We start from the raw sequence: 15,583 nt of genomic DNA on the forward strand, positions 1-15,583 counted from the left end.
AGTTTTGGACCGAAAACTTTCCCAGAATATTTATAAAGATTTTCTCTATATATTCCTATGTAAAAATTCAAACTGCCATCACGGCCCCGCCCTACCACTAGGGACTGTGATTTTGCAAACTTGAATTTACACTACCCGAGGATGCCTCTACACAAGTTTAAGCTTTTCTGGCCCAATAGTCTTTAAAAAGAAATTTTTTAAAGATTTTCTCTATATATTCCTATGTAAAAATTCATCCCCCATTGTGGCCTCACCCTACCCCTGGACTATTATTTAAACAAAATTGAATCTATACGATCTGGGGATGCTTCCAATCAAATTTGGGCTTTCCTGGCCTAATAGTTTTGGGAAGAAGTTTTCTCTATATATAAAAATTTATCCCCCATTGTGGCCCTGCCCTACCCAAGGAACCATGATTTGAACAAACTTGAATCTACATTATCTGAAGATGGTTACACGCCAACTTGAGCTTTCTTGGCCTAGTAGTTTTTAAAAGATTTTTTTTAAAAGGATTTTCTCTATATATTCCTGTATAAAAATTTATCCCCCAATTGTGACCCCACCCTACCCCCGGGGACTTTGAATTGAACAAACTTGAGCCTACACTATCTGAGGATGCTTCCACTCAAATTTGAGCATTCCTGGCCTATAATAGTTTTTGAGAAGAAGATTTTAAAAGATTTTCTCTATATATTCCTATGTAAAACTTGATCCCCCTATTGTGGCCCCTTCCTACCCCCGGGGACGATGATTTGAACAAACTTGAATCTACACTATAGTCTGTCCCAAGATATTTATGCTGCACATTTGGACGATTTTTAATAAAAATACACTTACCTGTGAAAGAAGTGCAATTGAAATAGTTGAAAGGGATATTTTCCAAGATAATTTCATTGACACATTATCATCTTTCACTCAGAAAAATTCACAGGAACGAAAGCAGATTCCGTACGGAGATTTATAATGGGGAATGTTTACATTTTTTCTCCATTCGGAATACACTCGGAATACATCGCGCAATATTTCAACGTTATCATCCGGGCTTGCTGCAATACAAAATCTCCGTAGACATCTCATTTTTTAGCATTGTATTGAAACCTGATAAGCTAACAGGGGCGTTTCGACTGAGAAATCTTGGAAATTTTTCATAGTTTTGAATGAACATCGTTTGAACCCTGAGGTATTTATAAATATCAAGCAATTAAGCCAAATGTGAATCCAAAATATCTTGGGACAGAGTATACCTGAGGATGCCTCCAAACAAATTTCAGGATATTTCCATACAGGTTACAGCTTTTCAGGCCGAATAGTTTTTGAGAAGAAGATTTTTTAAAAATACCAAAAAATTTTCAATAATTCTCAATGATCTCCCCTTTAACATAGTTTAAAGAGGGCGTGGCCCTTCAAACTTGAATCCCCTTCACCTAGTGGTGCTTTGTGCCAAATTTGGTTGAAATCTGCCCAGTGGTTCTTGAGAAGAAGATTAAAATTGGAAAAGTTTACAACAACGACAAACAACGGACAAATTGTGATCAGAAAAGCTTACTTGAGTCTTTGGCTCAGGTGAGCTAAAAAGTAAAGCGACGACACTCGCCATCTTGGATTTCAGGGGGGGGGGGGCTCAATTCACAGTTTAATTTTAACAAGTTATACCCTTTGTCTACCGGTTTCTGGCGAGAACTAGGTCACAAAATGATCCGATGACTTCTCCCTATACTTTATATAAGTATACATGCCGTTTTAACCACCCAGTGACCCGAAACGTCCTCGATACCATTCCATTTCATCGAAAGCAACGGAAGTTTGCATCGAGCAACGCGACACCTAGCGGCGGCTCTCCATATAAAGTCAGAGATGTTTTGAATGCATACGGTAAGTCCAGAGAAATCGAAAGAACCCCGCGAAAATAGACAGCGACCAAGAAAAATGTGTAGTAAACATTGCGGAAAATGATCACAATATCTTGATAACAGGCCAAGCTGGAACAGGAAAGACATTAACAGTAAAAAACATTGTCACATGGTCACCATCTGTACCAAGATGGGTAAGTCTAAGCAACATATAGCAACTTAAAGCAACATACAGCAACACGCGGCATATAGCAACACACTGTAACTCTCAACACACAGAAACACAGAAGTTACAGTTGGATGACAGCTACACAGTGGGGCAACTGATGGTCACCATCTATATCAATATAGGTACTGTGGAATCATTTAATTTGGTGGGGGTCAAATTTTTTATGGAAAGATGTTAGCACATACAGCACCAAATAGCAACACACGCAACATGTAGCAACACAAACACATATGTAAGGTGAATGACAGTCACACAGTTGGGCAACACAATTTGTACCAAGATGGGTAAGTGTTAGCAACATACAGCAACACTTGTCAACATATTTTCTGTATTGTTGTGTAATTGTATAGTGGTTATAACTTTAATTTATACCAGAAGTTCAATGATATTCTTAAGTCTCTAGTTGCTTAACGATGCCGGGTCTAATTTGTTCTGCCCTAGATTTTTGGATGAAACTTTTTACATGAATTTCTACTAATATAATTATTATTTTAAGATTAAAAAATAAGACAGTTACCACACCGTTTCTTTAGGGGGTCATCTCAAGGTGTGTTAATCTTTAACATAGGACCCTATGGGATTTTGTTTGAAATGTATCAATTTTGCACATTTTTTACATTTTTTTAAAACTTCTGCCCTAGGGATTTCTTTTTCTGTTCTACATATTAAAGTTATTGCTAAAAGGCATCAAATGGTCAAATAAAAAAAACCTTTTACCTCCTGGTTTGTTCCAGGGGTCTTATCAAAGTTGATTTTTGTATGCCAAATTTCCCAGATTAGTCAGATAATGGCTATTTTTTATTTGACAAAGGCGGGAAAGGTGATCTATATAGTATTATTAAAACATGCAGACATATTCAAGTAATAACAACATATATAACATCACATATTAAGGGTCATTAATATAAAGTACATGGTTACTGCCTGAAATATATGAATTAAGCTATATTGAGGCGGGTTAAGAAAACGTGACAGAGGGCTAGGCTTGCTGAACCCTTTTCACGTTTTCGACCCGAGCCCAAATATAGCTAATACTTCGAGACATTAATGTTTATTCCACAATATAACATTAACTTTATGCATCAAACGAGCTATTTTCAACAATTTTCGCTGAATGTCTGTAGTTGAAACTATCACGCCATGGCGTCAACCCAGCAAAAAGATGACGTCACAATACAAATGAAACGCTGCGCGAAAGCGTGCGTACTCGTTCTGTACTCGGCCTCGTTAAGTTAAGTCAGTCTCAAATGTGTCAGTTTTCTTAAATCCAAAACTCCGTAATAATGTAAATGTTCTAGAAAGTTATATCAACGCTCAATCACTCTATCAAATATTTACGAGTATTTCAAAATCACACATTTCACATGTAAATGAAAACGCTTGTTATGGATCCATAGAATTATTAATGAACAAATGTTATATACACAAATATACAGTTATACAAACTTCCCGTTATCACCATCCTTACCACGTTACAACGTAAATGTAAGCCTGCCTTAAAGTTAATTTAAAGTCCAAGTAACCCAAACCTAATGCCAACCCACTTAGCACGGACTAAATGCCTTGCATGCTGCACAATGGAAATTTACGGGACAATAAACAAAATGCTTAGCGAGGCAATTAATGAATGAGATGGGAAACGGAGACTGGGGCCCACCCTTCTACCCGGGGAAGTGAGTTGACTCGAACCTTAGAGAAGATTCCACGTCAACTGCTGGACTAAGTCAAATCCCGACTTTATATACACCGCGCTCTGGGGGTGTGTTTCTCTTAACCAATCAGAAGGACTATATGTATTTATAACTCGACCCAGGTTTTCCCCACCTCATTATGAATAACACAGACATTTTCCCAATGATACTTAAACGAATACAACCAATCATATTTATCGTTACGTTTTGCTTAAGCAATAGATGAACACGTGCTTGACATGTGACCATGCTAAATATAATGTATATTTTCATTCATATCTTTGTTTACTGCTTGATGCTGTGTTATTTTCTTTTCTTTTTTCATGTATTATGTGTTCAAAGTGGCATATAGGCCCGACGGGCCTGGTGTTCAATCTATGCTGACTGTTGTTAATATTACGCTTGGAAATGTATACACATGTCACTATAAATAAATGAATTACTTACTTACTTATAATCCTATCAGTTGTATTATTCTCTAGGTATCTCTAACCATGAGGAATACTCACTAGTCCGCGAGATGATGGACGACGAGAAAGAGAAGACGCTGACTCTCCGCCGAGACAAGTCCATCGCCAAGGACCAGAAGAAACTCGACGAGATGAAAAAGAAACTCCACACGGACGACGAACGTAGGCTACGTTCATTGATACGTGATTGGACATTTTCATGAAGTTTTGATCAAATGATTTTAATTGGAGTAGTTGATGAAATTTAGATATAAAAAAATGTATTGAGTTTTGATTGGATGTTTTGTAAATGAGTTTTGATTGGATGATTTTTCAGTGGAGTGGTTGGACCATTCACGGACCCTGAGAGAACAGGGGGTGTTGGACTTGGACACACTACTGCTGAGGAGGAAGTTCTTTTTCTCCGACCAAAATGTGGACCAGCGTGACCCTGTACAACTCAACCTGCTATACGTACAGGTAACCTAGAATTATACATACAACCTGCTATACGTACAGGTAACCTAGAATTATACATACAACCTTCTATACATAAATTTAACTTAGAATTATACAATCATACAATCTGCTATATATACAGGTAACCTAGAATTATACATACAATCTGCTATACGTACAGGTAACATAGAATTATACATACAATCTGCTATACGTTCAGGTAACATATAATTATACATACAACCTGCTATATGTACAGGTAACATAGAATTATACATACAACCTGCTATATATAAACATATAAGTGTGTTTACTGGATAAATCTAACCAGATAAGTGTGTTTACTGGATAAATCTAACCAGATACGTGCTTAATTCCATTTATTTATATGTATACTTCGTGTGTTGACAGGGTAAATCTAACCTAATCACGGCAGGTAAGATGGTCGGCGAGGCGTCACAGGAAGTGATGACAGGCATTGGAGAGACGGCTGACGACATGGACAGGATGTACCAGGTGAGGCGCTCTGATTAATTGTCTTCGGCTAACTGTGTGATTTCTTTCTTAAAAATTGATGTCAGTAAGGTAACATCTCATAGAATCAACAATGAATGTATACAGAAAGACGTATTTCTTGTGTTTTAAAAACTGTAGATTCCTAATTGTCACAATTTTGTATATATGTTCAATTAAAGTTTTATTAGTCTATTAATTTTTGTGAGTAACGGCGCTCCATAGAGTGCCACGGTCAGCTAGTCATTGTTTGTTAGACCGGTTTTCGTGCATGAGTTACTAGTAGTTCCGGCCAGGTCGTTGATGAGAGAAGGTGTGTCCTTCTGTATGAACCTTCGTGGAGTTTGACAATATGTCTTAGGACCTGTGTGGCCTATGTCTAATCCTGTGTGGAGTGTTTGAATAGAATTCCTGTGTGGTGAAAGTACGATAAACCGTGTTGAGAGAGAACAGCAGTAAGTGAGAAGTATTTTTCATTATCATTTCAATTTAGAATGCGCATACTTAAGTATCTATATTGTCTATGTATCTATATTGTCCTTTGCTAAGTGTTTTATGACATTTTTGTTCGTTTGTATAAGAATTTAAAATATGGTAGCCCGACGGTTGAATATAATGTGTGTTTTGAACAGTGTAGTGTAATTTTCACTGAGGACCCGACAATGAATTGAATTTTAGGTGACTAGCTGAGTGGGTGTGGTTGGTTATATACATGACGGTATCATCCGTGGGTGCAGGACAACGACAAGCTAACCATAGTGGACCCATAGTCAACGTGGGACATGTGACACACGCAGACGCACGGGCACTATATGAGCTGGTGATATAGTCCAGTAACATCCGTGACGAAAGGTTTGGTTTACATGACAGTGTGTCTACGCACGTGTACCAGTTTATGCGATATAAATGAACGTGTGATGTATCCTCACCACCAATGATGAACAAGAATTGTGGTCTCAACTATGCACGTACCTGCTGCGGGTGAAATTATTTATTAAAGTACAACTTCTCAAAAGCATTGTCCGGACTTAGTATTCATAAGTGACATCAGCCAAAGTCGGGTTATTTATTCTGTTTATATATGTTGGGGGGTATTTAGGGGGTTAGGTTTTTTTTTGGTTAATATTGTTTGTGCGAATGCGTGGTGTGATTTTTCAGCTATTTGCGTGTGTGAATTGAGTGTATGAGTGTATGTGTGTTTAGAGAGGATTGTATGCTTTAGCTTGATATTTTTTCTTCACACTGTAAATAAAGTTATTTTCACGGTTCTGCCTCTTTATCTTTTCAAAGTTCAGTTTATAAACGAGGGAATTTCCAGGCCTTTTAACACAAATTGTGACATTTGGGGGCTCGTCCGGGATCTGGAATTTTTTTTGTTAAATCCTTACGTTGATCAAACTGAGCTTTGAAATGGAGGAAGAATTAGAAAAGTTGGTAGAGATTGGAAAGAAACTTAATTTGAAAGGTGAACAGTTGCTTGAGTACGCTAGGGAAAAAGAGAAAGCTCAGAGAAAATCTGATGAAGACAGATTACAAAGAGAGGAGAGAGCGGCAGAGAGAGATGCTAAGAGAGTAGAAAAAGAACTAAGCTTGAGAATGATAGAAAGAGAACAGGAAGCAAAGAAAGTAGAGAAAGAGTTGAGTTTGGAAATTGCTATGAAAGAGTCAGAGAGTCAGTTGGCCTTGTTAGATAGACAGATTCAGTTAGAAAAAATAAAGGCCGATGCTTTCAAATTAGAGCTTTGTTCAAAGCAGGGGGCTCCAGTAGAGTCAGGTGTTGTTCAAAATCAGGCAAAGTTACCAAAACTCCCTCCTTTTAGTGATCAAAAGGATTGTATTGATGCTTATCTGCAAAGGTTTGAGAGGTTCGCTGAAAATGCTAAATGGAGTAGGGATACTTGGTCAATAAATCTCAGTGCACTACTCACAGGTACTTCTCTCGAAGTGTACTCTCGATTGTCACCAGCTGATGCATTAGATTATGATAAGCTCAAGTTTTCTCTGTTGCAGAGGTTTAGATTGTCTGAAGAAGGTTTCCATGATAAATTCAGAAGTAGTAAACCAGATAAAGGTGAGAATCCCCCGCAATTCCTAGCGCGTTTGGAAAACTATTTGACTAGATGGATGGAATTAGCTAAATCTCCGCCTACTTATGAAGGTTTAAGAGATCTTTTGTTACGCGAACAATTCATCGCGAGTTGCAGTAAGTCTCTATCTACATTCATACGCGAACGTCATCCGGTAAATGTCAAAGAAATGACGCGGCTTGCCGAACAATTTATCGAGGCGCACGGTAGCTCTTCATTTACTTATGACCGCAGCGTCCGTCTTACATACCGGAAGATGCGAAGCAAACTACTGGAAATCAACGAAATTCTGGCATGGGTCCGGGTAGGAATGATAGAAAATGTTATAAGTGTGGGCTTGTAGGTCATATAGCAAAGAACTGTTTTAATAGATTTAATCAGGGAAATCGTACTCACAAAGGTGCTATGTTAATGACTTCCTCTAATCCTAGTGACAATTCATACAGGTCGCAGAGAACAACGGCTGATACTACCAAAGACAATTTTCAGGGGAATCCAAGATACAACACAGGTAATCATGTTGGTTCTTTGTGCATTCTTTCAGAAAAGCTGAAAGAGTGTTGCATGCAAAACAATGAAGTGACGTTACGCTGTGGGCATATTTTACCTGTTATAGGAGGTGCATGTCGTATTTGTCACAAAATGCCTGTATTAGAGGGATATGTGAATTCAAGAACCGTTGAAGTATTGCGTGATAGTGGTTGCAGCGGTGTGGTAGTTAAAAGTGAGCTTGTTTCACAAGAACAGTTTACAGGCAGATCTATCGAATGTGTTCTGATAGACGGTACTGTCAGAAAAGTTCCCGAGGCGATAATCAGTATCCAGACGCCATTTTTGTCAGGTAAGGTCAAAGCTCTATGTATGACTAATCCAGTGTATGACCTCATTATAGGCAACATTGATGGCGCAAGAGACCCGTCAAATCCTGATACAGACTGGGGAAAACAATGGAAAACCAAGAGTGATGAGGTAAATGTCGAGGGTTTAGCTGTGCAAACTAGAGGCCAAGCAAAGCAAGAAAAGGAGAAATTCAAGACACTTAAGGTACCAAGTATTTCTGGAAATTTTGTTACAGTTGATGACATGAGAACTGCCCAAAGGAATGACATCACGTTGGAAAAATATCGTGAGTATGCAAATTCTGGTACTCGGAAATTTACAGGACAACAAAATGTGTCATGGTTTGTCGTGGAGGATGATTTGCTCTTCAGATACTTTCAGTCTCCAAAGGTGAGTAACAACAAAATCTTCAAACAGTTGTTAGTTCCTTTGCCGCACCGTACTACTGTTATGAAAATTGCACATGATTGTGTTCTAGCTGGTCACTTAGGCATTAAGAAAACGACTGATAGGGTATTGTCAAACTTTTACTGGCCAGGGGTACAAGGAGATGTAAGTAGATTCTGTAGGTCATGTGACGTTTGCCAACGAACTTTGCCAAAAGGTAAGGTAACTCCAATTCCATTAGAGTCAATGCCTCTCATTGATACTCCATTTGAGCGAGTTGCTGTTGACTTAGTTGGTCCTATATTCCCAGCAACAGATCGTGGTAATAGGTATATTCTTACCATGGTAGATTACAGTACACGATATCCAGAGGCAACTGCACTAAAAGGTATCGAGACAGAACGTGTTGCTGAAGCTCTGTTTGAATTTTTCACCAGATTAGGTATTCCTAAAGAAATACTATCAGATATGGGAACCCAGTTCACATCAAATCTTATGAAAGAGGTAGGTCGTTTGCAATCACTTGCTCAACTTACAACAACACCTTACCATCCAGCTTGCAATGGTCTGGTTGAGAAATTTAACGGAACACTCAAACAAATGTTAAGACGCATGGCTGCTGAGAGACCCAAAGACTGGGACAGGTACATTGCTCCTTTACTTTTTGCTTATAGGGAAGTTCCGCAGGAAAGTATGGGTTTTTCTCCCTTCGAGTTGTTATATGGTCGAACTGTACGTGGACCAATGTCAATTTTGCGTGAAATGTGGACTAGTGAACTGAAAGATCCGGAAGTCAAAAGTACTTACCAATATGTTATAAACTTGAAAGAGCGCATTGCAGAAACATGTGACTTAGCAAAAGAAAATTTACAGAAATCGAGTCAACGCTACAAGAAATACTATGACCGGAAAACAAAGCGTCGATCATTCAATTTGTTGGACAAAGTGTTGATCCTTCTCCCTACAGATAACAATAAACTACTCATGCAGTGGAAAGGTCCGTTTACTGTTGTTGGAAAGGTTGGTATATCCGATTACAGGGTAGATGTACAGGGCAAAACAAAGACTTTCCACGCCAACCTTTTGAAGAGATACTTGGAAAGAGATCCTCCTACAATCATCAGCTCGTGTGCTGTCATTGAGGAAGAAATTACGGAGAGTGAGAATTTTTAAAGTGATTTCCCGCTGGAATCTCCTCCATCAGTAGCCACAGAAACATATCAAGATGTGAACATTGACAACGATCTATCAGATCCGCAGAAAGACGAAGTTCGTAGACTCCTTCTAGACTTTCAGGATGTTCTATCTGATATTCCTAATCGTACAAATCTTGCTCAGCATGAGATTCACTTGACAACAACAGATCCGATCCGAAACAAGCCGTATCAAATTCCGTTTGCTCTGCGCGACGCGGTTCGAGACGAAATAAAGAAAATGATTGAAATGGGTATTATAGAATCTTCAGAATCTCCATATGCGAGTTCTATTGTCGTGGCAAAAAAGTCAGATGGCTCGAAAAGAATATGCATTGATTTCAGAAAGCTTAATAAAGTGACGGTATTTGACGCCGAACCAATGCCCGACCCGGAAGAAATTTTTGCTAAGATCGGTAAAAGTAAATTTTTCACGAAAGTAGACCTTTGCAAAGGCTACTGGCAAATCCCCATGCGAGACGAAGACAAAGATCTCACTTCATTTGTTACACCTGACGGTTTGTTTAGATTCACAGTGATGCCGTTCGGTTTATCGAATGCAGCAGCTACTTTTAATCGTATGATGCGGGTTTTGTTAAAGGGTTTGAAAAACACAGATAGCTTTATTGATGATATCTTGGTTCACACTGAATCTTGGGATGATTATATCATTGCATTGAGGGGTCTGTTAGAAAGACTTAGATCAGGAAAGTTGAGTGCAAAACCATCAAAATGTTTTGTAGGTTTTAACTCCCTTGATTTTTTAGGTCATTCCATTGGAAATGGTGTTTTGTGTCCAAACAATGACAAACTTGAAGCAATTAAGAATGCTCCTCGCCCAGAGACCAAGAAACAGGTACGATCGTTTCTAGGACTCATCGGTTACTATCGTAAATTTGTGCCCAATTTTGCATCTGTTGCCTGTCCTTTGACAGATTTAACGAAAAAAGGTGTCCCAAACAAAATAAATTGGCAAGATCATCATGAAAAAGCTTTTAGTTCGTTGAAATCTTTGCTTTTGTATGCCCCTATTCTGAGATTGCCCGATTTCCAGAGAGATTTCTATTTGAGAACTGATGCGTCAGAGTATGGTATAGGTGCAGTTTTATTGCAAGAGCATGAGCGAAAGTTCCCATTTGCGTATGCAAGTCGCAAGTTGAATGAAAGAGAAAGAGGTTATTCAGTCATTGAGAAAGAATGTTTGGCTATAGTATGGGCAGTGAAAAAATTCCAAGCATATCTGTACGGTAGAACTTTTGTTCTCGAAACTGATCATCAACCTTTGGTGTATCTCAATAGATCAAAGATTTCAAATGGAAGGTTGATGCGTTGGGCAATATTTTTGCAGTCATACAATTTCACGATACATGCTATCAAAGGTATTGACAATGTAGGTGCTGATTTTTTGAGTCGTCACGTGAGGTAGCCTGTTTGTGTATTTTTGGTCAAAATATGGTTTCCCAATTTTGAAACTTGAAAGGGGAGGTATGTCACAATTTTGTATATATGTTCAATTAAAGTTTTATTAGTCTATTAATTTTTGTGAGTAACGGCGCTCCATAGAGTGCCACGGTCAGCTAGTCATTGTTTGTTAGACCGGTTTTCGTGCATGAGTTACTAGTAGTTCCGGCCAGGTCGTTGATGAGAGAAGGTGTGTCCTTCTGTATGAACCTTCGTGGAGTTTGACAATATGTCTTAGGACCTGTGTGGCCTATGTCTAATCCTGTGTGGAGTGTTTGAATAGAATTCCTGTGTGGTGAAAGTACGATAAACCGTGTTGAGAGAGAACAGCAGTAAGTGAGAAGTATTTTTCATTATCATTTCAATTTAGAATGCGCATACTTAAGTATCTATATTGTCTATGTATCTATATTGTCCTTTGCTAAGTGTTTTATGACATTTTTGTTCGTTTGTATAAGAATTTAAAATATGGTAGCCCAACGGTTGAATATAATGTGTGTTTTGAACAGTGTAGTGTAATTTTCACTGAGGACCCGACAATGAATTGAATTTTAGGTGACTAGCTGAGTGGGTGTGGTTGGTTATATACATGACGGTATCATCCGTGGGTGCAGGACAACGACAAGCTAACCATAGTGGACCCATAGTCAACGTGGGACATGTGACACACGCAGACGCACGGGCACTATATGAGCTGGTGATATAGTCCAGTAACATCCGTGACGAAAGGTTTGGTTTACATGACAGTGTGTCTACGCACGTGTACCAGTTTATGCGATATAAATGAACGTGTGATGTATCCTCACCACCAATGATGAACAAGAATTGTGGTCTCAACTATGCATGTACCTGCTGCGGGTGAAATTATTTATTAAAGTACAACTTCTCAAAAGCATTGTCCGGACTTAGTATTCATAAGTGACATCAGCCAAAGTCGGGTTATTTATTCTGTTTATATATGTTGGGGGGTATTTAGGGGGTTAGGTTTTTTTTTGGTTAATATTGTTTGTGCGAATGCGTGGTGTGATTTTTCAGCTATTTGCGTGTGTGAATTGAGTGTATGAGTGTATGTGTGTTTAGAGAGGATTGTATGCTTTAGCTTGATATTTTTTCTTCACACTGTAAATAAAGTTATTTTCACGGTTCTGCCTCTTTATCTTTTCAAAGTTCAGTTTATAAACGAGGGAATTTCCAGGCCTTTTAACACAAATTGTGACACTAATTAAACGCAAGGTATAAACATCAATACAATCACATGAAACTTTGGCGTAGCAATTTCATATACTCAAGATTTGATGCAGCTGAATCTTGAAATTTAAGACTTGCATGAAATAAGTAATCTACATTATCATTTTAAATGTACATGTATCATAAGATTTGATATGAATGGTGTTGTATTTTTAGGAGACATTGCTAGCTCTTGCTAAGGCAGTGGCCAATGCGACGGCCCAGCTCGTCCTGAAGGCCAAGAGTGTGGCCAGCACCACCGAGGACCAGGGGCTTCAGAACAAGGTCATCAGCTCGGCGACCAGCTGTGCCCTCACGACAGCTCGTGGCCTGTACCAAGGTACGTCTGTTCATCTACTGTACACAGGGTTATTGTAGCCTTGTATTTCTTTCACCCTTCTACTTGCAAATTTGTCCTGTCTTCAATTTGCCAAGATGTAGTTGTGTTAAAAGGGAGAAGATTGGAGACCTTTGATTTTTCTGAGTCTTAAATTCATCTGCTGACAATGAGGAGAAAAATGGGCCAAAAAAAACCCGGGGCTGAATATTTCCCTGTATACAGATAAACTTGAGGTGTGTAGTAAGATAAGTCGGAGTTTGTAGTTTATCCATGTACATCACAGAACAAACTCATCGACCGGGCGACGGTCTGTACCCTCGCCACATTTCAACTCGAAGCTTGTAGCTAGGTACGAGTTATATATCATGGCTTGGAATAAGGTATGATTTATCAGGCTTTGTCACAGCTTGCAGCTTGTTCTAAGTTAAAGGTAAATTGACTGACAGAGCTAATAGCTTGTACAAAGCTTTCAGATTGTCTCTGTATATCTCTGTAGCTCCATGACTTTGGTTCGGTAAGAAGCTATGCTAACTGGTAACACAATTTTCTTTGGATAACCTTAGTTTGCTGTTAATTTGGATTTGATTTTTATGAAATCTGTTTTAAAGATTGAATATCAGAGTTTAATATTAGTGCTGCAATCAAACTATAAATATTGTAAAATTAAATAGATGATATACATTTTTTCATTTGAATTCTCTATGATTGATACTTATTGGTTTGACTAACCCATTTGTTGGGATCTGATTTTTTCGGGTTGATTCATGAGGTTCAGACTAATCCCTTTGCTTGACAAATTCTTCTGGAAATGATCTTATAGGTTAGAAATACTCAAAAGAATGCGGCCGATTTCTTGAATCGGGATTGATCAAATTGGATGGGATATATCCTATAGGCTGAGATTGATCCTAAAGGCTGATATAGATCCTATAGACTGAGATTGATCCTAAAGGCTGAGATTGATCCTAAAGGCTGAGATAGATCCTATAGACTGAGATTGATCATAAAGGCTGAGATAGATCCTATAGACTGAGATTGATCATAAAGGCTGAGATTGATCATAAAGGCTGAGATAGATCCTATAGACTGAGATTGATCATAAAGGCTGAGATTGATCCTATTGGGTAGGATTGATCCAGTAGGATGGAGATTATTCTATTTGTTGAGACCTTGGATTTTTATTGATCCTGTATGTTAAGTGCCAATACTGTCTTTGAGTGTGGTGTAGATGGTGGCTCTTATTGGCTGAATTAATCTATTTGTTACAATAAGTCCTATTGGTTGAATTAATCCATTCGTTACAATAAGTCCTATTGGTTGAATTTATCCATTTGTTACAGTAAGTCCTATTGGTTGGAATAATAATCTCTGAGGATGACATCTGCCTGTTGGTACTAACACCGTTTTATATTGTATCACTATATATGTTGTAGGTGGTGGCTCCGACCATCAGTAGCCCGGCCTGTCAGGAACAGATGATACACGCCACAAAGGGTGTGGCTCACTTTGTTGAGGGAATCGTGGAGGCGGCCCAGCAGTCCTGCCGCGACGACAAGCTTCTGGCCGACCTAGGCACCGCAGCCACCGCGGTTACTCAGGCTCTTAACGACCTGCTACAGCACATCAAGAAGGGGGCAGGGCCCACCGCGGTAAGTGGGATAGTCACTGTTTTTCTTTTTCTGTAGCTTTTTATTTTCTCTCTCTCTCTCTCTCTCTCTCTCTCTCTCTCTCTCTCTGAAATAGACCTGTTACACAATATTTAGAAAAAATGAAGAAATTATTACACTGAATTTTTTGTTATAATGACAAACACATTTTAAGGATATTTTGATACAAAGCATTGAGCCTTTAATGATACCAAGATCATGTCATTGAACTCTTCTGTGCAGTGAGGTAGTAAATGTATGTTTTTGATATTCAGGCTGGGGAGTCCCACGAGGACGCAGTGGACACGATCCTGACTGTGACGGACAGACTGTTCAGTAGTGTGGGCGACGCCCACGAGATGGTGAGACAGGCCAGGCAGCTAGCTCAGGTAAGCTCGCAAATATCTCACACATCTTTCATAAGTTCAATTCTATAAAAGTCAATGCTAGATTGGGTTAGCACCTACATGGCTCAGAAATTTAAGACTGTTGACTGTTTCAATATATTTACTTGTTTATGATATAATTTTTTTGACCTTGATATCTGTTGTTTTCAGGCGACCTCTTCATTGGTTGGGGCCATCAGGGGAGAAGCTGAGGGCCACTCTGACTCGGACATGCAGAAGCGGCCCCCATGGCCGCCGCCAGACTACTCGCTGATGCCACCGCGAACATGGTGGAAGCTGCCAAGGTAAGGAAAAGTTGTGTGCATTGAACAATGAGATGGGAAGTGTAATAGTATACTGTGTTTCTGGTTATGTAGACATTTGTAGGCCGCAGAGCATATGATGGTAAAGATAAAGCAGCTGAAACTGTAGAATGCAATATCAAGTTAAACATTTGTAAAGTCAAATGTTATATTTGATACAGAGTTGTATATCACAGTTGACAGCTATATTATGTTCAATCAATTTCAGTAAAGTGTTATATTCTAATATTACAGGGCTGTGCGTCGAGTCCGAACGACTCGGAGCAGCAGAAGAGACTACGAGGCGCTACAGAGGATCTCCTGGCTGCCACAAATATCGCCGCCAGCAACGCACTCAAAAGGAAACTCATCAGGAGGCTAGAGGTCAGAGACTCATTAAGTGTCGTTTAATTATCTCTAGAACCTGTAATTTGATTGCAGTAAATGATATACGACATGATGGCTTGATATTACAACCATGTTTTGTGATGAGACTTTACTTGAGTCATTTAGGTGTATTATG

At 38.9% G+C, this 15,583-nt stretch overlaps 2 protein-coding genes and 1 pseudogene across 3 annotated transcripts; all 3 read left to right on the forward strand.

Annotated features, from left to right (window-relative positions):
• The window catches only part of LOC136272941 (talin-1-like), a 220,999-nt pseudogene that overhangs the window by 178,053 nt on the left and 27,363 nt on the right, over positions 1 to 15,583 (forward strand).
• LOC136272976 (uncharacterized) lies at positions 1,432 to 15,457 on the forward strand. Of its 2 annotated transcripts, none has more exons than XM_066076375.1 (8): positions 1,432 to 1,872; positions 4,253 to 4,402; positions 4,557 to 4,699; positions 5,090 to 5,194; positions 14,160 to 14,375; positions 14,648 to 14,761; positions 14,930 to 15,063; positions 15,316 to 15,457. In XM_066076375.1, exons 1-8 carry the CDS (start codon positions 1,701 to 1,703, stop codon positions 15,440 to 15,442), a joined length of 1,161 nt encoding a protein of 386 aa, XP_065932447.1. In that variant the 5' UTR covers positions 1,432 to 1,700; the 3' UTR covers positions 15,443 to 15,457. The 2 variants fall into 2 exon arrangements, with proteins under 2 accessions (XP_065932447.1, XP_065932450.1); XM_066076378.1 differs by lacking the exon at positions 1,432 to 1,872 and adding an exon at positions 1,879 to 2,044.
• On the forward strand, positions 5,339 to 7,516 carry LOC117682739 (calponin homology domain-containing protein DDB_G0272472-like; the record flags this gene model as incomplete). The annotated part of the gene is made up of 2 exons (XM_066077635.1): positions 5,339 to 5,646; positions 5,870 to 7,516. A coding segment is annotated over exon 2 (915 nt), but the record flags the coding sequence as incomplete, so codon positions are not given.

This window comes from Magallana gigas, chromosome 1 (genome assembly GCF_963853765.1).
Source record: "Magallana gigas chromosome 1, xbMagGiga1.1, whole genome shotgun sequence".
Lineage (NCBI taxonomy): Eukaryota > Metazoa > Mollusca > Bivalvia > Ostreida > Ostreidae > Magallana > Magallana gigas.

Coding starts and splice junctions, on each gene's coding strand:
- LOC136272976 (XM_066076375.1), top strand. CDS start 1,701: ATGACTTCTCCCTATACTTTATATAAGTATACATGCCGTTTTAACCAC. Junction 4,403..4,556: donor ACTCCACACGGACGACGAAC/GTAGGCTACGTT, acceptor ATGATTTTTCAG/TGGAGTGGTTGGACCATTCA. Junction 14,762..14,929: donor AGGCCAGGCAGCTAGCTCAG/GTAAGCTCGCAA, acceptor TGTTGTTTTCAG/GCGACCTCTTCATTGGTTGG.